Raw genomic sequence first — 24,186 nt, forward strand, 5'->3', positions numbered from 1 at the left:
CATTGTTACAGAAGGGGCTTTCTGCAGTTCTCTTATGTTGCATGTATAGTGTGCTGCTCCTTGAAACTCTCCTTCAGTGGTCCTTCAGGCTTGCTCCTCTGATAAATGTTTATATGTATTTTCCAAAAGTGTAGAAAGTGCCTGCAGTGTGTCACTGTGCTGTGTCTTTGCCATTGCTGTGCTCTCTGCTTCCAAATCTCTCTAAAATCTCCTGAGATTTCCACAGTATAAGTGCCACAATATATACAACTCTCTCAATACCTTTCTATCTGGGCATGCAGTTTTGCTCTCTAAAGACTTTTTTTGATAGCATTAAGTCATCTTAATATGACTTTTAATCTGTGCTGCTATATTTCCATAAGAGTGCTCTGCACTGTGGCTTCATACCTTGTTATGGATGTCCAAAAATAATTTATTTCAACAAGATTTTGGGACAAGCTTCTTTCACCTAAGTTTGTAGTGGGTTTCTTGCATGTGACTTAAAACTTGACATTCTGGTTTTAATCCTGACAAATCTGTGAGTCTTTTATGACGGAGCCATGATATTGGTGGACAGGGGAAAAGGGGTCATGGATTTGAGGGGTGGACCGTCTAGTGGGTAAAGTCCTGGCTGGGTGGTGGCATGCAAAGTGTTGTGGCCAATGAATCAATGACCAAGGCTCCATTTGGTCACTGATCCATTGGCCACTACACTTTGCATGCAGCCACTCAGCCATGATGGGTGATGACTGATGATCACCCACCAGTGATGAGCAGTGTCCCTCCAGAGTCAGTGGGGTTGAAAGCAGATGATCTTCAGCTTCCCTTCCAACCCAAATAATTCTATTACTTCATGATTCTCTCTCATGTGGCAATTTTTTTTTTTACATCCTAGCATTGTAGAGAAGAACCCCATAATTAAGTGGTAATATGTGTAAAGATTTTGTAACTTCTTATTTGAACTTTATAATCTTGCATGTGTTTCTCTTTCTAGGACATAGCATATTTACTTTCTCTAAGGCTACTTAATCCTGAACTTTATGTTGTTCTTAAACTCTCAGTTTTCTTCAATGCTTTAGATTAAAGTTTCTTTCAGAGGATGGAGATGGCATAAACGAGTTTTATGTACCACAGGATATAGAATTCAAAGTGTGAGGTCAGATTTATGATACACAGGACCCTCCAGAGTCTTGTTTTGGTGTTAGAAAGCCTTGCTTCTGTTAACCAACCAGTTCTTTAATTGACTAAACTGAAATAAATCTCTCTTAACTAAAAACTTGAGCTCTTGACAATGCTTAATTATATCAAATTGAATTTGTACCTGAAGTTATGAGAAAAAGCTTGTCTTGGAGATGATGTAGAAGTTACTGAAACTGAATCTGCAATCAGTTGTCATATGATAACTTTAACCTTTACTTTCTAAGAAGATATTGGTGTAAAAATGAAAATAAATCATTACACTTGATCAAGAAAGGGCAGGGAAAAAAGGCACTTCTTACCTTTTCCCAAAGAAAATGTTTTCCTATATCACCAAGTACTTGATTTTGTCTATGCATGTAATTTATTCTGTGAGAATATATTTCCTATCCTATCAAAATAAAGCATATAATTTTTGCTATTTTCTGTTACAGTTTGCTCAGTCTCCACTTTTCTGTTACTCTCTGCATCTTACTGTTTTATAGTCAGTGAATGAAATCCTGATCACTTGAAATCTATTTGTATGTCTAGAAAACCTTAGCGTAACTCCAGGAAATGCATATTTTCTTAGTATTCATATATAAAAAATAGCCAATACCTTAGATGAATAATTATATTTAGTTAAGTACTTTTGCAAACACAGATTAAGCTTTAGAACTTACCTGCCATATTTTTTTCACATAAGCATTTTTTGGCACTATTTCAGGATAAAACAGGAATGGAATTTGATACTAGAGTGCCGTAAGAAAGGTATTCCTCAATCAAAATACCTCAAGAATGGCTTTGTAGACATCAATGAGAAGAACCTGGACATCCATGGAAAGAATCCTCAGCTCAAGAAGAGTCATGCCTTGTCAGATGGAGCAAATAAAGAACAGAACAAGTTTATTTTTCAGCTTTCTGGAGAGCAGTGGACGGTAAATCTAATGGAAAATATGTTTCTGTCCGTGAAGAGTTTGGGTTTCATAGACTGTATCTTTTAATCCCATTCTTTTTATGGCAAATATGAAACTGATGCTTTTGCACAGTGTTAGAAGTGACCAAAATATTTTCTACCCCAGCCTGAACTAGTGGTTTAGTTTTCAGGTATGAGTATTTTAAATTCTCTGCTCATACATGTAATTCATCCCTCTCAAAAGTTTTGGTACGGGCAATAATATTGCCACAAGTTCTTTTTCACTAAAATTCCCCAAAGTGTGAAGAGAGATGAAAATAATATTTGTTTGCTTATTGCTGTCTTCTACTAATCAGAGATCTGTATTATCGCTCTAATGGTGTGATAACACTTTCTCAAGCTCTGCTCAGTTTAAAATTAATATTAGCATAAATCCACAAGGGTCTTACTGAAAAAAACACATCTAACTTGCAGATATTTTTGATGTGAAATAGCAGCTTGCAGGAAAGATGTGAATTAGTGCTGGCTTGAAATTGAGCAAGTTGTGAGTTAGTCTGAAGATTTCTGGAGCTGTAAAAGCTTTGACTGAAATGTATTTCGAGAAACATTACTTTATTAATGATAATGTGAAATTGAAATTTTGAATTTCATGTAGTATTGTCATTCAAAAAAAATAAAGGTCAAAACATTGATAAAAAAGCTAGAATTATTTTTTGATTGACCCGAAGTGTAACTTTGTCCTAGATTTGATCTTGAATCTGATGGTATTTTCTTTTTCAGTTTTCATTTTTCTTTCTTGCTTTACTTTTCTTCTGAATAAACATACAATATTTTAAATTTCTCATCTATAGAAAACGCTGGCTCTTATACAGCTCTACTAAGGAGCCTCTTTTTTCAACTGATTCAAATCATTCACCTGGTAAGACTGGTTTTAGGGGAGCTATCACATCTCTTGTTTCAAGAACTTGGGATTTTGAAAGTGATGTGTAAGACGTGCTGTCAAATACTGCATTCTTTTGGGTATTGTAAACCTTAGAGGTACTTTTTAGGAAAAAAAAAAAAAGAGTGAGAGAGAAATTACAGCCCCTTAGACTCTGATATAGTAGCACCTGCAAATATCCTTAATGCATCAGGGTGTCGAGAGCTGCATAATTCAACTTTTCTGTTGCTTATTCCCTTTTGCCAAACCATTAAAATTTTGCTTTGTCACCATAAGCTATCCTTTATATTAGGAAGCCAAATCAAACACACATGTTTTGTTCTGTTTTCCAGAATATCTAGTTTTAATTTGATGTTCTGAAAAATCCAATTTAAGAGAAATTGGTGTACTCTCATGTACTGTTATATTATGCCACCTTGAGCAGTACATTCCTAACTGCCATGGGTTTTGATATCTTATCAGATGCTCAGTGTGTCCATATCAAACAGCCATCAAGCCTCATTGTCCAGATCTAGCCTTACGAAAGTGGGTTTCCTGTTTCAACAACAAACTGTTACATAGTTCACATGTCTGTGGACAAAAATACAATCACAGCTGATTTATTTAGATCAGTACTCCTTCAAAATTGAAATGTCATTTTCTAACAGATGACAATTATTTTAAAATTGCGAAAACTCACTTGACAAAGTTCTGAAGGAAGTGTATATCCACTTACTGCAGCAATTTTGTTAAGCTTTTGTGTCTTATATAAATCATTATTTTGCTTTTTAAAATCCAAACTGTTGTTTCTGAACTAAAGACAGAATCAGACACTATAGTCTTTTCTCCTATTGCTTTCTCACAAAAAGAAAGTATTCACATTTAAGCAAAATGAATTTTCAGACTATAAAAACAATGCTGCACAGTCTGGCAATCTGCACATGAACGAAATCTGTGGACATATGACAGTTTTCTCAGAGAGGTTTGTACGTCATGTAGCTAGGAGCTGATGGTGTAAATTGTGGTTTAGGTTTTTTTAATGTGTTTCGCACACAAATACGCCTATGAGTTGAAAGTTTCGGTGATTAAGCACTCAGGGACTTGGAGAAGTCAGAGTTGGATTACCTGCGCAGATTTATGGGCACATAACAAGCTGGATTTGCTGTTGACTGGCTACTTACCATTGGCAGCAGCAAACAGCACAGTCCTGTAAAGTATCCATTTGGGGACGAGCTGCTGAATCTTTTATCTTCCCTTTAGCTGATAAGTATTTCTATTATGTTTCCCCTTTTCTCTCATCTATGAAGCAGTAATATATCCTCTAGACAGTTGATAGCTAAATCTGAGCAGGTTGTTGGTGTGACTTAGAGGTTTAATTTTGAGAACAAGGCTTGCTTGTACCATTTCTTTTTATGGATGCTGAGAAGCTAAGTTACACAGAGGAGTAATCCCTAGCATAGGGATGTGGCTTTAACACATCTTTTTCATAGACCTCAGTGTCAGAGTGCCCAGGCTGTCTAGATGGTAAAAATGTAGCCCGGTTAGAAAGAAGCTGCTGCTTTGTGCTCCATATTCATGTAGCATCTGGCTTACTGATTTTGTGTTGAGTAGGAGGTTAAAAAATGGATTTGCAAAACACTCTATGATGGAATCATAGAATTGTTTAGTCTGGAGAAGACCCTTAAGTTCATTCAGACAAACTATTAATCTAGCAGTGGAGGGATGGAGCCATTGCCTTTGGCTGTGCTTCAGCAGAAACCCCATGAGACTATCTGGCACCTGGACAAAATGGTTTCTCCTTATCTCTCTGGGTACCCTGCACAGCCAAAGCACTTGTGGATACCTAACGATATTCACCCAGCCAGAAGAGTTTGGGAAAACTTGGGTAAATGTTTTGAAAATAATCTGGATTGTGCCTTTTTGAAAATGATATCAGACCCACTTCTGAGAACCTTAGTAAAGGTGAAAATCAAAGAAGATCACATCTTTTGAATTCCTATTAGGAATTCCTTCCTTTGAGACTTTGCTCCACTTTTTCCCAACCTCTCAAATATAATTGATATGATAATGTATTTTTATAAGTGGAGACCCACTGTTCCTTGTAAAGTAATTATTTTAACACATCTGAGAAAAGATAAAGCTCTTTGACAGCAACAAAATAGTAAGGGAAAAAATGGTAATAATTTTGTAATAATTAGCCTTTAACACTTTCTGGTATATTTCTACTTTTAGTTTTCATGACTGCGGGCCTCCTTAAAGGCATTTATTTCTGTGAAGAGGATGACTAGAGTGAGTGATTTATGGATTTAAAGCCAAGGAATTATGACACAATGTTAAAGTAGACATGGGAGCAGTGCAGTTTGTGCTTTTAACAAAGCTAGAGTGACAGTGACGTCAGTGAAAAGAGACTGAAAATAAGAAGAATCGAGCACAAATCAGGTTTTCTTAGATGCAAGAATAACAGTCTTAAAACATGATACAGCTAGCACTGGGCATGCCTTGCAAGGGATAAGTACAGGAATGAAAACTATTTTGATTCCAGGAAAACAAAAGGAGAAAATTTTAGATTGCAAGAGTAAATGACACACTACAGTGTCCTGTGTAGCTCACACAAAAGTAAAAATCTCACACAAAAAAAATACTAGGTTAGACAAGGAGGCAAAAGTAGTAGCTAAAGAGACTTGAACTTAATTTTTCAGTATATAAATTCTGAAATTATTTTTTTCTCTTTATGCAGATCCTTATTTAAGTCCCTCTGAATCTGGAAGACATTTTGTAACTTGAGCTGTGGTTTGTCCATGTCTGTCCATGTAGTTAGCTTCAGCCTATGGGCAGTGGTTGATAACTACATTTATGAAATAGTCTCACCTTTGTCTGTCAAAGCTCCATCTGGCTGGGGCTGTTTGACAACATCCTTAAGGTTCAGGGATCCTTGTCTCCCTTTTACATACCGGACAAATATTTTAGGCTGGACACTTTCTTCACAGAAAGAGTGATTGGGCATTGGAATTGGTTGCCCAGGGAGTTTGTGGAATCACTGTCCCTGAAGGTATTTAAGAAAAGAGTGGATGTGGTACTTGGTGCCATGGTTTGACAAGGTGGTGTTAGGTCATAGGATGGATTCGATGATCTCAAAGGCCTTTTCCAAGCTAGTTAATTCTGTGATTCTGTGGTTCTGCGACTCAAGTGTCTACCTCCCATGGGTGTGCATTTCTGCCAGCTGGGGACAGTAATGAATCAGTATTTGCAGTTAGGAAAGAAAAGAGTATACTGTAAAAAATGGTCTGGTCTCATAATCACAGAATCACAATCTGATATTGTGAATAAAATCAGATAGGTTTTCTCTTCTTTTTCTCTTTTAATAAAAGAGGGGCAGAATCCAGTTGTATTGCCCCAGCAGTGAATCTCCTAAATCGTCCTGTGTTTGCAAAACACTTGGGACTTTGAAAGCATGAGAATGGTGTGCTGTGCCACAAGTAATTTCAGGTTTCCAAGGTATGTTTCAGAAAAATAAAATTACTTATTGAGGAGTTTTACAGGCAAACACACTGTGAAATATATGTATATATACTATGTATATATACATATACACACACACACACACACACACACACACATATATATATATATATATATATATATATATATATATATATATGCATTATGGATATTTGAATTTTGTGTTTGAATTGGATGCCTAGGAAAAAAAAGCACAATTGGAACACTTGAGAACTTCTGTACACATAAACATGTATCTACTCAATTAAATTAGTTCTTCAGAGAAACAGCACCATTAGAACTAGAAACTGAGGCAAAATAATTCCATGAATATTCATACAAATTTTTACATTAAATCACTTTAACTCTGTTTTTCTCCTCTGAGTGTTTACTTTCTGCTGTTAATTAATGAATGTTTATTCTCTAGTGAATCAGTGAATTTTAAATATTTTTCACAAAACATTCAGGATAAACAAATTTTTAAATGTTGTGATATCAGTATTGGCAGGGGAAAGCTGATGATGCTCCTCAAATACAGAGTAGGACTGCTCTTGGCTATGCTGCTTTTCCTAAGCAGAGGATCTGGATGCATACCTACTTTAAAAAACTTTAATGTCAGAGGTGTAAGTAAGGGAGTGGTGGTAAAATTCTTTACTCACAAATAATGATTTTCTTCATTTAATTTCCTCATAAAACAAGGCAGCAAATTACTATACTTGTATTGTATACTTGTTAAGTGTACTATGTATGTATACTTGTTATTCTCACAATTTTATTGTCTAACATAATATGTATTTTCACTGACAACAGAGAATTTCCATTTGTTATTCCCAACTATTTCTCACACTGATTTATTTCTTATAAAGGGTAAAAAAAGCATTGCTGCATTGAATGGACAGGGAAAATCTCTCTTGCACTTATGTAAATTCCAGAGATTTCCCCAGAGATTTCCCCCTGGAAAAAAAAAAACAAAAAACCAAACAAACCAAAAACAAACACCCCCCCCAAAAAAAAAAAAACCAAACCCAAAACCAACCAACCAAACAAACCAAACCAAACCAAAACCAAAACAAACAAAAAAAAAAAAAAAAAAAAACAAACAAAATAAAACCCACAAAAAACCAAAAAAACCCCCCACCAAACCCAAAAAACCAACCAACCAACCAACCAAAACAAAGAAAGAAAGAAACAAACAAACAAAAAACCACACATACACACACAAAAAACCCAAAAAACCCAAACCAAACCATAACAAAAAAACCAAAACAAAACAAAACAAAAAAAACCAAACAACCCACCAAACAAAAAAAGACATTCCTGACTCAGACATGACCACATTTATTGAAGGTGGCCTCACAACATACTATATTCCACACAATCATAGAATCAGTAATGTTTGAAAAGACATCTGAAAGTTCATTGATTCCAGCCATTAACCTAACACTGCCAGGTCCACCAACCAACCAGTGACCCAAAACACCTGGGGAATGTTTAGCCTGGTGGCACTGCCAGATGTAATCCCTCTTTGCTTCTGGGTTCCAGCCAGCCAGGAGCTGGAGTGCAAGAGGCATGGGAAAGGCTGAGGGCAGGGTCTCTGCTTGGCCCACAGAAGAGAAGCATGGGGGCTCTCCTGCTCTGCCTGTTGGCATGGGCCTTGCCTGCTTTCCTCGTTCTCTAAAGCAGCAATAGGTGCAAGTAAGCAGGGTTGGCAAATCATCCTGTTTGATTGACATGTCCACAAAAAAGTCCCCAGCGCTGCTTACTTGGGAGTGTGATGTCCCACCAGAGATTTGTAAATGCTCATGGTTGAAAGGAATGACAAAAGTCAGAGGGTCCAAAAAACCTCACAGAATTTTATCAGTAAATTACTGTTACAATTTGATATTAAATTGCTCTGCCCAAATTAAGGTGCAAATGACAACAAATACTGGTACAATAGCAACAATTTCACTTTGTGTACCAAATTTATTAAGAGTATGGGGAAAAAAGCCTGAGGTGGGGAGGAGGCAGAGAGAGATAAAGAGATAGAGGAGCTACTACAAGCAGAAGATAGCTACCACTGAGTGCTTGTTTAAAGTATATGCTGAAAATGTTATTAAGCCTTTCCTTACACCACCTTGTTACTTAAATTTTGATTGGTGGTCACAGTCTTTGATCATAGTCTTCATCCATGGTGGTGATGTGAACATACCATGCAGAGGGAGAAAAGAAGAGCGAAGCAGAAGAGACAATGCAATGAATCATGTATGAAACAATTACCATTCCAATAATTTAGAAAATAAATCCTGTTAACAACGTCATTCCAAGATGTTGCAGTAACCAAGAGCCCCTCCCTAAGGAGTTCTAATGATCAGAGTGTAGACATCAACCAGGATGTCTACATGGGCTCCAACCATTAAACCAGTCATTTGGCTTCATGGATTGAAACAATTCTGCAGTTTAGCCAGTTATTTCTTTCATGTCATCTCACTCTTCCTTAATGGAAGTAGAGGCATAATGAATGGTTATACAACATTCTGTGTTGGCTAAATCTAACATTCCACATACATCTTGTTCTTTAAGTAATTGATCTTGTAAAGCCTTTTTTGATACTTGTTTGACTTGTTATTTTAGTTCTTCAGAGGCGTACTTTGTCCAATTGCTTGATGTATGCATTTGTCATGTTGTTTTTTTATCACCCCTTGATGTGGTCTGATAACTATATAAGGTGTATCTTAAATCTCAGAGCTAATCCAAATGGTACAAGACAGTTCCTTATCTTGCAAATCCAGGTGTCATTACAATCCACCAACTATATTTAGGAAGACTCTGGGAGCAAAATAGTCTTTAACAGGCAGTGGGTGTGAGGGATTGCACAAACGCTGCCAGTTGGATATGGGTCCAGTGCACCTTGATTTCCAGGAACTGGGCCCAAAGTCAAGCTACGGGTTAAAAAGTCTCAAATTAGGCCTGCGGGGTATGTGCTTGGGAGTGGTAACATCCCTCAGTGCTTTGTCAAAGGGTAGCATATTGGGATAGAAGTTCAGAGATGACAGGCTATGGGAAGAGCTTCTCAGGTGGCCTTGCTCCTTTTTTATTTGTGGCACTGTTACTTGCTACACTGAGGTTAATGTCTCAGCAGGGACACAAACAGCACTTCCCTTCCCAAGATTTTTTTCTCTGAAGCAGGGCACTGAATTTTATCCTCTGGGATCTTTTAAACCTACATCTTCAAGGTGCTCAATAATATAGTTTTGAATATTTCCCACTTTATTTGTGTCTGGACCCCTAATCAATAGATCATCAACATATTATTATCCCTCATATACTGGGATTGTAGATAATTTTTGGGCTAGAGTAAAATGCGCTAGCATGGAAGAGTCCTAGTCTCACTGCAGTATTTGGTGAAAGTGTATCGCATGTCCTTTCATGTGAAGGCAAAACAATTCCAATGGCTCTCTTGAAATGGAACCTTAAAGTACATATCTTTCACATTGGTGATAGCTAAACTTGGATGAGCTTCCTTTATTATGGCAATTAACTCAGCAGTGTTAGGTACTGCTGCTGTTAAAGGTGCAGTATTAGCATTTAATTTTCCATAATTCATGGTCAATCCCTGTTTTGCTTTTTTACTGGCCAAACAGAATAGTTACAAGGAGAGTGAGTAGAAACAACTATCTCCTTTTCCCACAAGTCTCATATCACATGAGAAATTCCCCCTGGACTTGACTGGAGGTACTTTTTATAGAGAGGTTTTCCTGCCCTGAAGACAGGTGTTTCACTTGCCATGCAAATTTGTCATCACGAACAGTCCATTCTTTCAGACATTTCTGGAAATGCATTTCTTGGAAGACTTTTGGGGTTTTGGGTGGCCTTAATATCCCCCTACAGTCAAATGTTGCATCTGGGTCTTGTTTGTGTGCTTAGGTGGCACTGCGCTGTGGTTATCTCTGGAAGCTACAACAAGCATGTTTGTCCTGGAAAAGTGCTGCTCTACCTGGGCCAGCACAGCCTACTTCATGGCTGCCTTCTCCAGCCAAGCCTATTCTTTCCCATGGCATGTTATTACCAAAAATTCTTGGTTATTATCAACAATTCTTATCTTTTATTACTAAAATATGTGACTGGATCTACAGCTATCCATCTGTATATAGGTGCTTGAGACATACATATTAATCCCTTATCTTCTGGGATTTTACAGGGACTCTGTACAGGCTTAGGGCCAGCTGCCATCTCCAGAGGTCCACCTGACGCTGGCAGTGGGATGCTATAGTTCTGGCTGTCTTGTGATGCAAGGGCACTGGGACAACTTGCACAGAGCACCAAGTGCCCTCCTGAAGAGGGAGGCCTGTTGTGTGGGGACAGCTGTAGGTGCAGACATGCATAGGATGCCCTCAAATGACTTCCTGTTGCATGCCACCAACTCTTCCTCCCAGAAAGTGTTCTCTTTGGAAGGGATTCTTTCCCTCATATCCCACATGTCATCTCCTTCAAAGTTGAGAAAAATTTCTTCCTCCCAATCCATGGCTTCGTCCAAGCCAGACAGCAGATCCAGGTCATAAGAAGGCCTGTTATGGATCCACCTTGGCAGATCCAATTTGGTGCTTGTGGGTGTGTGTAGTTGACTGTCCCAGGGCTCTTCCTTTGCCTCATGCGGACGGGACATGGAAAGACTTTCTTCCTCGGCACTCCAGTTTTTGTCTGTGCTGTCCTCTTCTTGGGACAGCTTGTGATCTCTGTTATCTTCCCAGCATTTCTCCCTCTTAGCCAAGGCGTCTGCCTTGGCTGCTGTTGCTGACAGGAGTGCCCCTGCTGCTGGTCCTACTTGCTGCCTGCTGAGGGCATGGGCTTCCATCTGGCTTGATGTGGAGGAGCTGGGATGTGACCAGCAGGGCCTGTGAATTGCAGATTCCTGGCTCTCTCTGTCTGCTGCTTTGTATAGTGCTGTCATTCTCATACCCATCATTTCAGCCATCCAGGGAGGCTCATAAAACAGGGTCCACATTGGGTCCATTTCTCTGGTTCTTAGAGGTGGACTGCTGAGGTGGGATACTCCATTGTTAAAATCCCAGTACTCTGACCATGCCTGATGTGTGAGGGGCAGGGACTCTTTTCTAGCACTCCAACTTTGGTTTTCATTGTGTTCCGCTTGAAAGAAGTGTTGGATGTCATAGAGTTTCAAGCATTCCCTCTCCTCTACCAAGACCTTCTTGGTCTCTGGTACTTCCAGGACTCACCCTGTTGCTGCCCCTGCCCATTGCCTGCAGAGGGTGTGGGCTTCCAGAGGGTTCGGCGAGGAGCTGGGGCGTGGGCAGCAGGGGCAGTGTGCAGCAGCTCCCTGGCTCTCTGCCTCTGCTGCTGTCATCTGCTTGATGAAGTCAGAAGCTGCTGCCTTGGACATCTCTTGAGCTTCAGTGGAGGGACGCACACAGCGCTCCTCTGTCTGCAGTGCTGCCTATAGCTGCATGGGGCCCACCAGTGGGTAGGAGGAAAAAGATGAAGAGGAGGAAGAGGAGGAGGAGGAAGAGGAGTTGGTTGTCCCATCCCCCCAGTCCTTCACCCTGTACCTCTTTGGCAGTTTCTGCCACTGAGGCATTCAGGGGAGATGCTACATCCTGAGGGAAGTGTTCTCCTGAGATTGAGCACTCCAGGCCTTAGTGCTCTTTAAGTAACCTCAGGGTCAGGGCGTGGCCCCACGTAACACTGGTCTCCAGGCACCATGAGACTCCTGCATCGCAAAGGGCCCTGGAATGTGCTGCTGTGATGATGGGCCACACCCCAGCATCCTTATAACAGCAGGGTGGGATGCACAGAGCTGCCTGGGACTGGATGGACCCAGCTGGAAGTAGCGATGCCTGGCATAAGGCAGACCCTGCTTTCTCCACACAGAGGCTCCAGCTGACCTAAACCATCCCCTCCCACAGAGCCCCAGCGCTTGTGGCCCTGCTGAGCTCAGCCCTGCCTGCCTTCAGCCACTTGGGGTGCCACCACCCAGAGCAGCCAGTGGCTGTGGAGTGATGTCCAGATCTCAGAAGGATAAACTACTTGTTGATAGAACTGCCCTGTTAAGGTTCCACACAGCAAGTCTTTCTGTGCGGAACTGTAAATTAATCAAAGAATGCTTGTGTGGATCAGCCTTTTACACAAAACACACAACGGGGAGGGCCACGGGGACAGTGTCAGTGTTGTGCTGGGGACCTGCCACAGGGAGTGCCTGGAACTAGCTTCAAATTTTTTTAGAACAGTGGGAGATTTGGATCCAAAATTTTATTTTGGCCCATTACAGATAAAAGCTGGAGCTGGAAAAGAAACCAAATTTAGAGCTTTGATCACAGTTTTAGTTCAGGCTGAGGCCTAGCAGGTGAATTCTGTCCTAATTAGAGATACTATAATCAGCAATGGTTGTATGTTTGTTATTTATTTCCTTTTAAAACTTTTTTCTCTTCCAAAAATCAAACAAGTTTAAGGTATTGTTTTGCTGTTAAAGGCAAAAGACTGGCTATCCTCCAAGTGTCAATCTTCATGCAGCAATTTATCAGCAGGCTGCCAGCTTTAGCATGGCAGCAGAAGATTACAAAAGAACACAAGAGAATCAAAGAGTAAAGCAAACATAAAGCTTGTGGAAGTTTCAGTTCCCATTCCTACCTAGTTTGTAATGCAGCAAAATATCACATCAATTTACGTTTTAGCAACACAAACATAAATGCATTTTAAAATGGAAAATATTGAAAAGGAACATAGTAACAAAGTATTTGCATTCTTGTATTTGCAAATTGTAAATATGATCATATGATATAAAGATATATTCACAAGAAAGGAAAGCAAGTTGGCAGTTGGTAGAAGAATGGAATCTACTATTCCTATAAAATAGTGTCTAAATGTATTTCTGTTGCTGCACAGGAATATCCTGGTGCTCTAAACAAGTCTTAACACAGACATAAAGATTTTAAAAAAGTCTTTATGGATTAATAATATTTTTTTTGTATTTTGGCTTAATTTTTCTAAAATGGTGAATGAGTTTGATCATGATCTGGTAGAGAACCTTGTGTGCTGCACTGTTTTGAATGTATCAAGGAGAATTTTTTTCTTCTCCCTTCAGTGTGGGAGAAGAGCATGGCTGTTGTCTTCAGAGGACAAAGGGCTGTATTTGCCACCAAAGAGCTGGAGATGGTGTGTTGTGACAATAAAGTGAAAAAATCCATTAGGTCAATAGAAAAGCAGAGACTGACCTGCAGTGTGGAGAAATAGAGTGGAAAATAGTGTCTGTTAATATAGGTGTCTTTTCCCCTCCAATATGGTTATTCATCTCTCTCTCTGAATCATGGTTCTTCCCTACAGAGACATCTGTAACACTCCAGCTAAATACTATCTCTTCTGTGCTGAATTTTCCATTCTTTAAAGATAGGAAGGAGAACACTAATTGCATTTGCTGTTGTTCTCTGTTATTTTATTTTGCTGCAGAAAATTGTGCAGTACTGAAGATGAGAAATAGTAACTAATTCCACAAATTTGGAGAGATTTCTCACCACCAGCCCTGAGGCATTTGAGGCATTTTATTTTTTTGTCATAAACTGACAAATACAGAAGATGGATCACAATGCAATACACACATACACCTAATCAGAAGGTGAAGTAAGAAATGAAATTATCTGTAGCAAATATGGAAGGGAAAGTAGCAAGCCAGAACAAAAAAACCATAGGTTTTATGTCTGCATGTGTGTAAATTTGAAAATAACTGAAATGAGAGGCAATAACAACCAAAAAATGGCTTCTGATCAACAGTCCATCATATCTATAATTACAGTTAGATGTTTTAATTTAACTAAGAGTTGAGTAACACAATTGCTAATCCAGAAGTTCAGCCTTAATAAAAAAAAAAAATTAAATGCAACATTCTTGCAAATTTCTTGGGAGAGCTATGAAATCTAGAAGAAAAAAAAAAGAAGAGGACAATATCCTTTTTATAAAAACCAGTAATTCCTACTGTGGCGTATTCTTCACGCACAGGAAAAGAAATCTGAAATTAATAAAAGAATCAAAGGCCAAAACTCTCACATCTCTTAATACAGAGCAAAGTTAGTGGCAGAACCTCTTCCAGATTATTTATTCCACATGTTGCCATGTAACAGTGTTATAAGACCTAGGACAGACTGGTAAATTACACAATGCTTAAGAAAGAGGGAGTTAAATTATTTGACCTTCAACTTTTGGAATTGATTTTTGTCTGTTTCAAGTTAAAGGAATTTGGTGACATAAATTAAACAAATACCTGTACATTTGAAGTTAATACCAATTAATTAAACCAACTTTGTACTAAAATAAAGCTTTATAAATTTAGGTTTCATTAATATATTGAAGACTTTTGTTAAATAGAATAATCTGAAAATAACTCAGAAATTATAGGAAATTTCAAAATTATTTTGAATTTTGAAAGCAAAGGATTCTGCATGACTAAATAAAAAGTTACTTGCAAATGCAGACTATTTAAAATTCAATTTTGTTTTTTCAATTTTAAAATAAATTTCTAAGAAAATCCTCTAATTTTTTTTAACATTGCTACAACATCTTAGGAAGTTAAGCCAAGTGATATGTGATTATAGTATCTGAAATGGTTTCTGTTCCCTCTTGGAAAACAAGTTTTGAAACACTGGCAGGCATTCAGAACAAAATCACTCCTATTTTTTTTTTCTTAGCAAACCCTATTTAGATATTCTCTATGCACTCTCCTGTTCTGTGCTGCATTTTACTACATCTTGATGTGTGAATTAAAGCACTGAAATGTGTTTTAAAGAAATCCTCCATCTGGAAAAATGAAATAATGTGTGAGACACCAAACAGATTGAGTTCTTCAAATAGGTTTCTGTTTTAGAGCAAATAATTTCATTAGGAGTTAAAAAAATGAATATGTGATGAAGACAGCTGCAGTGCTCCTCAAAAGCAGACAGCTTCTGTAAGGCTTTGGCAAACTACTATTTACATCAAGATAATTAAGGCAAAGTGCATTTTGCTCCCTATTTGGAAACAGGATAACAAAATTCTAAGTTCATGCTTTCTATTTACTTGTTCTTGTTTCATTTACAGGAACTTCCAGATTCTCTGAAAGAACAGGCCTATCTGAAAGAATGGCATGTGTACAATACATTGATACAGACCATTCCAGCCTACCTTGCACTATTTCAAGATCTGAGAGTACTGGAATTGTCAAAAAATCAAATCAACCACCTTCCAGTGGAGATTGGTGAGTTGGCCCAAGATATTCAGATATTTACACTCTTACCATTTAACTCTATTGCAAGGAAATGAGCATCCATGGATATTCTTGTTAATTTACTTGTTAATGATAATTGTCTTCCTTGTTTACACTAAACAGTCTCCACTACATTTTTATATCTCTCTGGCTTTAATTATACCTGCAAAATTGCATTGAGAGCCATGAATATAGTATGAGAAAAAGTTAGCACATTTTTGTTATCTGATTATAAGGCAGTTATTGCCTGTATTCATGCAGATGGAGAGTTGTTTCTGGAAACAGGTGGTGTTTTATATTTCTTACAGATTAAGAAAAATAGAAATATTACAGAGTTTTATGCCTCAAACAAGATAAATTGAAACATAAGATTGTGGGAAAAAGGAATGAAAAATAGAATCGTGCAAAAATATACATTTTAATTTTTTTAAGAGTCCAGTAATTAATTTATTAAAGAGATATATAATAGAGTAATTGATTCATAGCAAATTTTGAATTGGAAGGGACCTTAAAGATCTTCTAGTTCCAAACCCACTGCTGTGGGCAGGGGCACCTTTCATTAGACCAGGTTGCTCAGAGCCCCTGCCAACCCAGCCTTGAATGTTTCCAGGGATGGTGCTTCCACCACTTTTCTGGGCAACATGTGCCAGTGATTCAACACCCTTACAGTGAAGAATTTCTTTGTGATATCTAAACTAAATTACTCAACCTGGTGTTATAAGTTTTAGGGAAACAAATTCTCAATGCCTAAATACTTTGGCCCTTGCCATTTTAAGCTGCATAACAATGATTTTAATGCTTGCCTCTCCTCTGTTTTTAGGTCTTACAATAGAAATCTTGTTTGACACATTGTATTGGTATTGAGAGGGATTTGCTGCTCTTACAAGGAAAAAATATAGCTATAAAAGGTGGCATGTTTGAAAGCTGAAGAAAATGGGCTCATTGCGGGCTCACCGGTGTCAAGCTTATGCATGTAGGTGTACTAATCCCTCAGCCTTTGATTTTAAATATAGTAGTCCTAAGCTTTTCCCATGAGTGCCATTCCTTATGTACAGTGAGATAGCAGCTTAAAGACTAAAACTTTGACTTCCCCTGATATCAAAAGTTAACTAAGAAAAACAGGAAGAGGAGGAGCATTTGAAACACAGAAATCTGAGCTAGAACTTTCTACTTTTAGTGTTCTATTAGTCAAGTAATGCTCATGCTTTTGATTTATTTACTAGCACTATATTTTAGAAAGAAAATTTTACATAGACATCAAGATCTATTTTATAATTTCAGCCTGGCATCTAAACACACTAACAGATCATAAACAAGACACAAGCAGGAGATAATGGACATAAAATGAACACTGTTTTATCAGCACTTTGACTGCAGAACTCAGACAGATCAGTGAGTTTAATGGACAAACACTTTGGAAGAAAGTGGAAATAGCATGGAAGAAAGGGGAAAGGCTGCTAGTTTCCTGCCAGACACTACCCTAAACCATTAAATAGAGGGTTTAAATGGGTTGTTGCTTAACAATCAAGGCAGGTAGAAGCAGGAAAATTTTTATTTATTCTTATAATGTTATGTATTGTTAATGAAAATGATCCCTAAGGAAAAAACCCACCACTAGTGCTATTAAAATCTGTTTCCACAATAAAAGCATGAACACAGATCTCAGAATCACAGAATTGTTAAAATTGGAAAAGGCCTCTAAGGTCATTGAGGCCAACCATAAACCTATCCCCACTGTGTTCATCTCTATGTCCTTAAGTGGCACACACACACATGCACATTTTTTTTTAGGATTTTCAAGGATGGTAATTTTACCTCTTATTTGGGTGTCCTGTTCCAATGTCTGGCCAACGTTTCAGTGAAGAATATTTTCTCTAATATCCTAGAACTCTCCTTGTGCAATTTGAGGTAATTTCCTCTCATCCTTTCACTTTTCCCAGTTTTCCCATGGGAGAAGAGATTAACCCTCACCTTACTACACCCTGCTTCTCAGGCAGTTGTAGAGAGCAATAAATTCCCCTTGCTTTTCTCCAGGATCAGCAATACCAGCTTCCTCAGCTGCTCCACATAAAATTTGTGCTCTCCAGCTCTGTTGCCCTTCTCTGGACAATCTGCATCACCTCAGTGTCTGGGGCTGTTGTGGGTTAGAAATGGTATTCCTCAATTTAATGGTCCCACTGAAGCATTCATTCCTGTCTCCCTCTCCCTTCCCGTTTCAGCCATGTGGAGAGGAAAATTTGAGGTACAAAATGTAAAGATCATGGGTTGTGATAAGAACAATTTACTAGAAACAGCTAGAATGTCATTTACAGAGCAAAGCAGTGACAGCCAACTGCACTTACTTGACCAGAAGGGACCCCTTTTCCTACCCCTGAAAAACTCTGTGAGGTGGTATAGAATAACCTCTGGGTGTTAGGAATGTCCCCTCCTATCTGCTGCAAAATTTTAGCCCAGAACTAACACAGGATTTGAGGTGTTGTCTCACCAGTGTTGAGTACAATAGGAAAATAACTTCCTTGGTCCTGCTGGCCACACTATTTTTGATAGAGGTCAGGATGTCTTTGGCCTTCTTGGCCACCTGGGCACACTGCTGGACCATGTTCGACTGGCTTTCAACCAGCATCCCCAGGTCCTTTTCTGCCAGGCTGCTTTCCTGCTACTTTTCCCTAAACCTGTAGTGCTGTCTGAAGCTATTGTGACCCAAGGACAGGACCTGGCTCATATAATTGTCCTTGGTCCATTGTCCACCTGGTTCAAATGACTCTGAATCTCTTTCCTACCCTCTAGTAGATCAATCTTCCCACCCAGCTTAGTGTTGTTTCGAAAGTGACTTAGGGGACACTTGATCTCCACATCCAGATCAAAAATAGTGACTTTGGGTTGGACTCAATGATCTTTGGATTGGACTTGATGATCTGGGTTGGACTTAATGATCCTGAAGGTCTCTTCCAGCCCAGTGAGTCTGTGATTCTGTAATACAGACTCTAAAGAAGGCTGACTCCAACACTGAGCCCTGGGGAACACCACTGATGTTCAGGGGACAAGTAGATTGTTCTAGTAAAACGTAATGTAGAGCATTTATCAGATCCTTTTTGGGAAACAAGGAAAAAGGTCTCTCTAGCAGCAATCAGTGTTCTTTCAACTGCATTAATATGATGGGATTTCTGCTCATCAGTATCTTTTATGTAAATCCCACTTATTCACTTGCCCTCCAATATGTTTATCTCGCTATCTTATGCCTATGATTTATTTATTTCAATACTTTTGTTGCTGTTTTTTTTTTTTTTATGAAAATGTTTGCCTGGAAGGGCCAGAGAATGTTAGAAAATGCTTTGTTGTAGGGCTTCCCTCAGACTTGGTGTTAAAGGACTCACCATACTCCTTTTACTCGGGAACTTTTGTTCAGAAATTTTGTTTTTTAAGATTCATTAAATGTAATAACTCCTCAGTGGAAACATAGAGTTTGCTAAGCTATAGATACTACTTATACATACATACATATATATTATATATATATATATATATATGTATGTAATTATATATAGTTCTATATCCCAGTAGCAATTCTAGCTTATCCAGAAAATAATGCATAATCACACATGTAGTCTAAGATGAAATAATACAAAAATCCACTCCAAGACTCTGTACCTGAACTGTTCAGCACTTTTTTGTCAAAACTTCCTGATGTTTTTCAGTGTTATTGAATGTTGTGTGTTGATAGCTCTTCTGTTAGTAAGGCACTGGAACGGCTCTTTTTGTTATGACATAAATTACAGAGAAGCTTTGTCTTAATTTTTGTAATGCTCTCTTTGTTTGCATGTAAAGGGATACGCACGCAAACGTCAAATAGCTGTGCTTTTATTTAATGTACAATATGTACATACAGAGACAAATATTAATGAGTATTGGAAATGTTAATTATTTTCATAAGACAATATTATGGAAGGTCTTGGATATTTTGAAGTTTTTGAATACTGCTTCTGAATGAAAACTTTGATATTTTAAGTATACTTATATATAAGTCAATTTAGCTACTAAATTTTCACAAGGAAAATTATTGGTGTGGGTTTGATTTGGGAGCTCTAAGCAAAGAGTGAGGACTTAGTGTTAAATCAGAAGGCAAGGTGTCCGGACAGGATAAGTGCTAAGGTATACATCATTTTGTTTTCTGCTTACAAAACAGCAATAACTAGGTAAATACACAGCTCAAATGTACTTGAGAGCAATGACAGATAGTTGATGTTGGCAGTGACATACATCTTGTTGAGTCTTTAATCTTCAGACAGAATTGAAGTCAACTTTAGATCAACAAATCATCCAGCACAGGATAACCTGGTGAGGCATATTATGTAAACTTCGGATTCTCCAAGAGGTAAATGTATGAGAGAGCATCAGGTGATAAGAGTATTTTCAATGAAAAGAATTATTGCTGCAGTAGAATTTTCTGGACTTCTGGAACATTGATTTTCATATTCCTGTTTTACTAGATTTAGAAGACAATGCTCCACCCTGAATCAGAGAGAAGAAAGAGTTGAATCTATTATCAGATATTTCATATTGCATTTTCATAGTCACATGTGTACATGAACAAGAACTTATTTGTAAAAGAAGACAGCTGAGAATACTTTTGATTTGATAGTTTTTGTGTAATAATAAATATTTTAATCAGAATTGTAAAAAAAAAAAGAAAAGGAAAGAAAACTGTAGAATGGAGTTGTCTGTCTTAAAATGGTTTGCTAAGGAATAACAGAGAAAAAATAATGAATGGCCTGTAGCCAGGGGATTTTCTTTGTCTTCTGAGTGAGATTACAGCTTTGGCTTAGACTCTGTGGCTGCAGTGCAATTGCTATATGTAAAGCAGTGCTACTACATCAGTAATTGCTATAAACAAAACTATCCAACATTATATTCTCATATTCACATAGGAAGTAGTGAACTGAAGTTTCATATGTTTCCAAAGCCTTTGAGCTGGCTTTGGAACTGTAAGGTTATACTAGGATTTTTTTGTTCCACAAATTATACTTCTCAAAGAGCTGTTAACAAAATACTTGTACTGTGTCCTCTTCCATTTCTGATTTTCCAAATATTTAGGATTAAAAATAACTACTTTTGGTGCGTACTTTATTAAGAAATCACAGTGAATTTTTGTCTCTTTTCTACTGCACAGTATAAAATTTCCTTTGTTCATATCATTAATCCAATTTTCTAGAACTCAGAAGGGAAAACTACTAGTAATAGAATTTAAAGTGACTTCTTGATACCTAAAATAGCTTTTTCTATTAATGAGATTGCCAATGTGCTTTGAGTTTCCAAGAAGAAAATACATATTCTCATCTTTAATGCCTATTCTGAGGAACTGCAAACTCATCAATTACCTTTGTCATTTATTCAGTATTCAGTGTTATTTTTCCAACAGGTCAATCTTGTATGAAACACAGGAAAATTTCATTTATATCCTCCCTTTGAGAGACAGTATTAAACACTGGTGTTGCAAGTTGACTGTTTTTATGAGGACATTTTGGACATAGTTTTCAATGGCAGCCTCTCTTCTCACACTTCCTGAACGGAATGCACTGAAGGCAGGGACTGGGGGAGTTAAGTCGCTTGCACTGTAAACAAGATCAGGTTCATGACAACCTGAGGAGCCTGAATATAGACATGCCTACAGGAACTGATGAGATGCATCTGAGAGGCTTGAGGGAGCTGCCTGCTGTAGCCACTAAGTCACTCTGTGACACTGGAAAAGTTATGTCAGTCAGGTAAAGTCCTAGGTGACTGAAAGATGGGAAATGTTGTGCCCATTTTAGAAGAAAGTAGACAGGATGAAAAGAATCATGTGAATCTCATGAGGTTTAACAACACCAAGTACCAGGTACTGTGCTTGGGTTGAGGCACACTCTGGTGTCAGCACAGGCTGGGGATGAGCAGATGGAGAGCAGCCCTGGGGAGAAGGACTTGGGGGTGCTGGTGGCTGGGCAGCAGGGGAGGGAGGGGATTCTGCCCCTCAGCTCTGCTCTTGTGAGAGCTCACCTGGAATCCTACGTCCAATTCTGGGGTCCCAGCGCAGGAAGGACATGGACTGTGGGAGTGAGTCCAGAGGTGAGACGCAAGGGTGATTAGAGGGATGGAGGGTCTCTCCTATGATGACAGGCTGAGAGAAATGAGCTTGTTCAGCCTGTAGGAAAAAAAGCTCTGGTGTGACCTTACTGTGGCTTTTCAGCACCTGAAGGAGGCCTGTAAAAATAACTGAATGGCTGCTTACAAGGGCATGTAGTAACAGGACAAAGGGTAATTACAAAAGGCCATAAACTTGAAGCGGGTATGTTTAGTTTAGATATTAGATATTCTTTCCTCTGAGGGTGATCAGGCAATTAAACAGGTTGGCCAGATAAGTTGTGGATGACCTATCCCTGGAAGTGTTCAAGACCAGACTGGATGGGGCTTTGAGAACCCTGGTCTAGTTAAAGGTGACTTTGCCCAAGGCAGAAGAAATGGAATTAGATGATCTATAAGGTCCCTTGCAACTCAAGCCATTCTGTAATTCAATGATTCTATACTTGCAGATAATGTAAAAATTTGTCCAGCGTTTTACAAATGGATCTACTTTTGCATTGAATAGGATCCTCAGATAATAAAGACATTCTGTAACCTCATCTATATTTTGTCTCTGAGACTTTGTTAGAACCACTAATGTAAGCTTATGTAAAAGGTGAATTTGTACTAGCATTACTAGAATGCTGCATTGCTCATAAGAAATTACAGAATTTAATTATGAATTCAGGTTTTTAAAAATGAATAAAAAATTTTAACTGTGGATAAATGTAACAACTATTACACTGGATCTCCCACCTAAAAAATAAATTTTGGAAATTCTGGGGAGACCGTGGATTTAATTTTGGCTTTTGCTGCCTCTCCATGGAAAACAGAGAGATGTTAGCTGTTTAATTCCAGAATTTACATATTTTATAGAATGAAAATTCAGCAACATTAAGCATAGTTAAAAAGAGTATTGTACAGCAATGATTTTGCTATTGCTATTTTTAATTCAGAAGTTGTGCTTGACTATTATATGAATGTATAAGTAACATGTATGGGAGTCAAATCCTGTTTTGCATTTGTGCAGTCATGAAGGGATGTCACCTCCTCCCTCTCCTCCTAAAGTGCCTCAATGGCTGTATTACATGCTCATTAATTTTGATTTTACTGGGCACCCTACCAAAGATGGTGGAGAACTTCTGCACTAAAAAGACATTAATAAACCCCTACATGCAGGTCTCAGGATTGTGAAAGTCCATACTGCTTTACCACCCCTATTCCCCCTTATCCAAATGACAGTGTCTGTGGTATTTGAAGACTATTTTGGGATTCATTCCTCCAAAATTTTGTGCTCCTTTGATCAAGCCACAGGATTTGAGAATCTTTAGTTTTCATGGATGTTTTTTATAGTCACAAAGTTTGCCTAGCAGGTTTCACTCTGTAATCTGGATTACCATTCTGACAGTTCATGCAGCCTTATCTATATTGTTTGTTACAAAAATTTTAAACAGTTAATTAACTGAAGGAGTCATTAGAGATGTGATGCTGAATGGAAACAAGGTTGGAATAAAAAAATTTATAAAGAAAAAGCAAGTTGTTCCCAACTCATTTGGTTTCTATCTTTCGAAAATATGACTGAGCTTCAAGCAGTAAATCTTGTCTACCTGGTATTCCCTGACAGGTTTGATAAGAGAACTATGGAAAATGGGTGTTTGACTCTAATGGAATGGACTTTGATGCCGCAATTGTAAAATGAGCAAAAGACTTGTTAAACCAGAGGCAAAAATGTGTTTATTTAGAAAGAGAAGGTGTTGGTCATGAAGAAGGTAATTTGTAGATTTTCTCAAGGATTGGTCTTGACTTTATCACTTAAGCAATTTTCAGGAACAGGGTTTCTGAAATTTTCTGACACAGTTTTTCTGTGTGTTGTGTCTGCAAAACAGGTGGAAATATGGTAAGACTGATGAGCAGATAGGCTTCTAAAAAATAGAGATTAAATTCACAGTTGCTGAGCTCAAGATCATGTATTCTGTTTTCGTGCAGCATGTCAGAGATCATTAAATGCAAAAAATGAAATAAATGAAATTCCAAATCTAGTAGTCACAGGAGGACTATCCTGTAATTCTAGATGAGAACAGACGCAAAATAAGTCTATTAGGACCATTTAAGGAGGGGAATTTTTATTTTGTCAGCAGAGACTGGAAAAAATGGCTTATTCAGGCTAGTAAAGTTAATTCTGAGATGTCCGTTACCTATGAAAATATCAGAAGTAAACACCAGGGAAGGAAAAAAAATCCTATTTAAAGATGAACTAGACAAAATAATGTTTATGAAACTGCTACAAGTAAACTTAGGCTAGTAATCTGAAGATTATTCTAAATCAAGAAAATTAAGAAACTCAGTAACTTCTTATAATACCATAACTGCAGCAGATGC

General features: G+C 38.0%; 1 protein-coding gene across 4 annotated transcripts in view; it reads left to right on the forward strand.

Annotated features, from left to right (window-relative positions):
* LRRC2 (leucine rich repeat containing 2) overlaps positions 1 to 24,186 on the forward strand; it is a 120,230-nt gene that overhangs the window by 20,753 nt on the left and 75,291 nt on the right. For all 4 annotated transcript variants that reach the window (XM_041404691.1, XM_041404690.1, XM_041404693.1 and 1 more), the window contains exons 3-4: positions 1,883 to 2,093; positions 15,549 to 15,705. In XM_041404691.1, coding sequence (XP_041260625.1) covers positions 1,883 to 2,093; positions 15,549 to 15,705 — 368 coding nt within the window. The remainder of the gene's footprint in view (positions 1 to 1,882; positions 2,094 to 15,548; positions 15,706 to 24,186) is intronic.

Source organism: Onychostruthus taczanowskii, unplaced genomic scaffold (genome assembly GCF_017590055.1).
Source record: "Onychostruthus taczanowskii isolate IOZ18803 unplaced genomic scaffold, ASM1759005v1 scaffold219, whole genome shotgun sequence".
NCBI classification, from domain to species: domain Eukaryota; kingdom Metazoa; phylum Chordata; class Aves; order Passeriformes; family Passeridae; genus Onychostruthus; species Onychostruthus taczanowskii.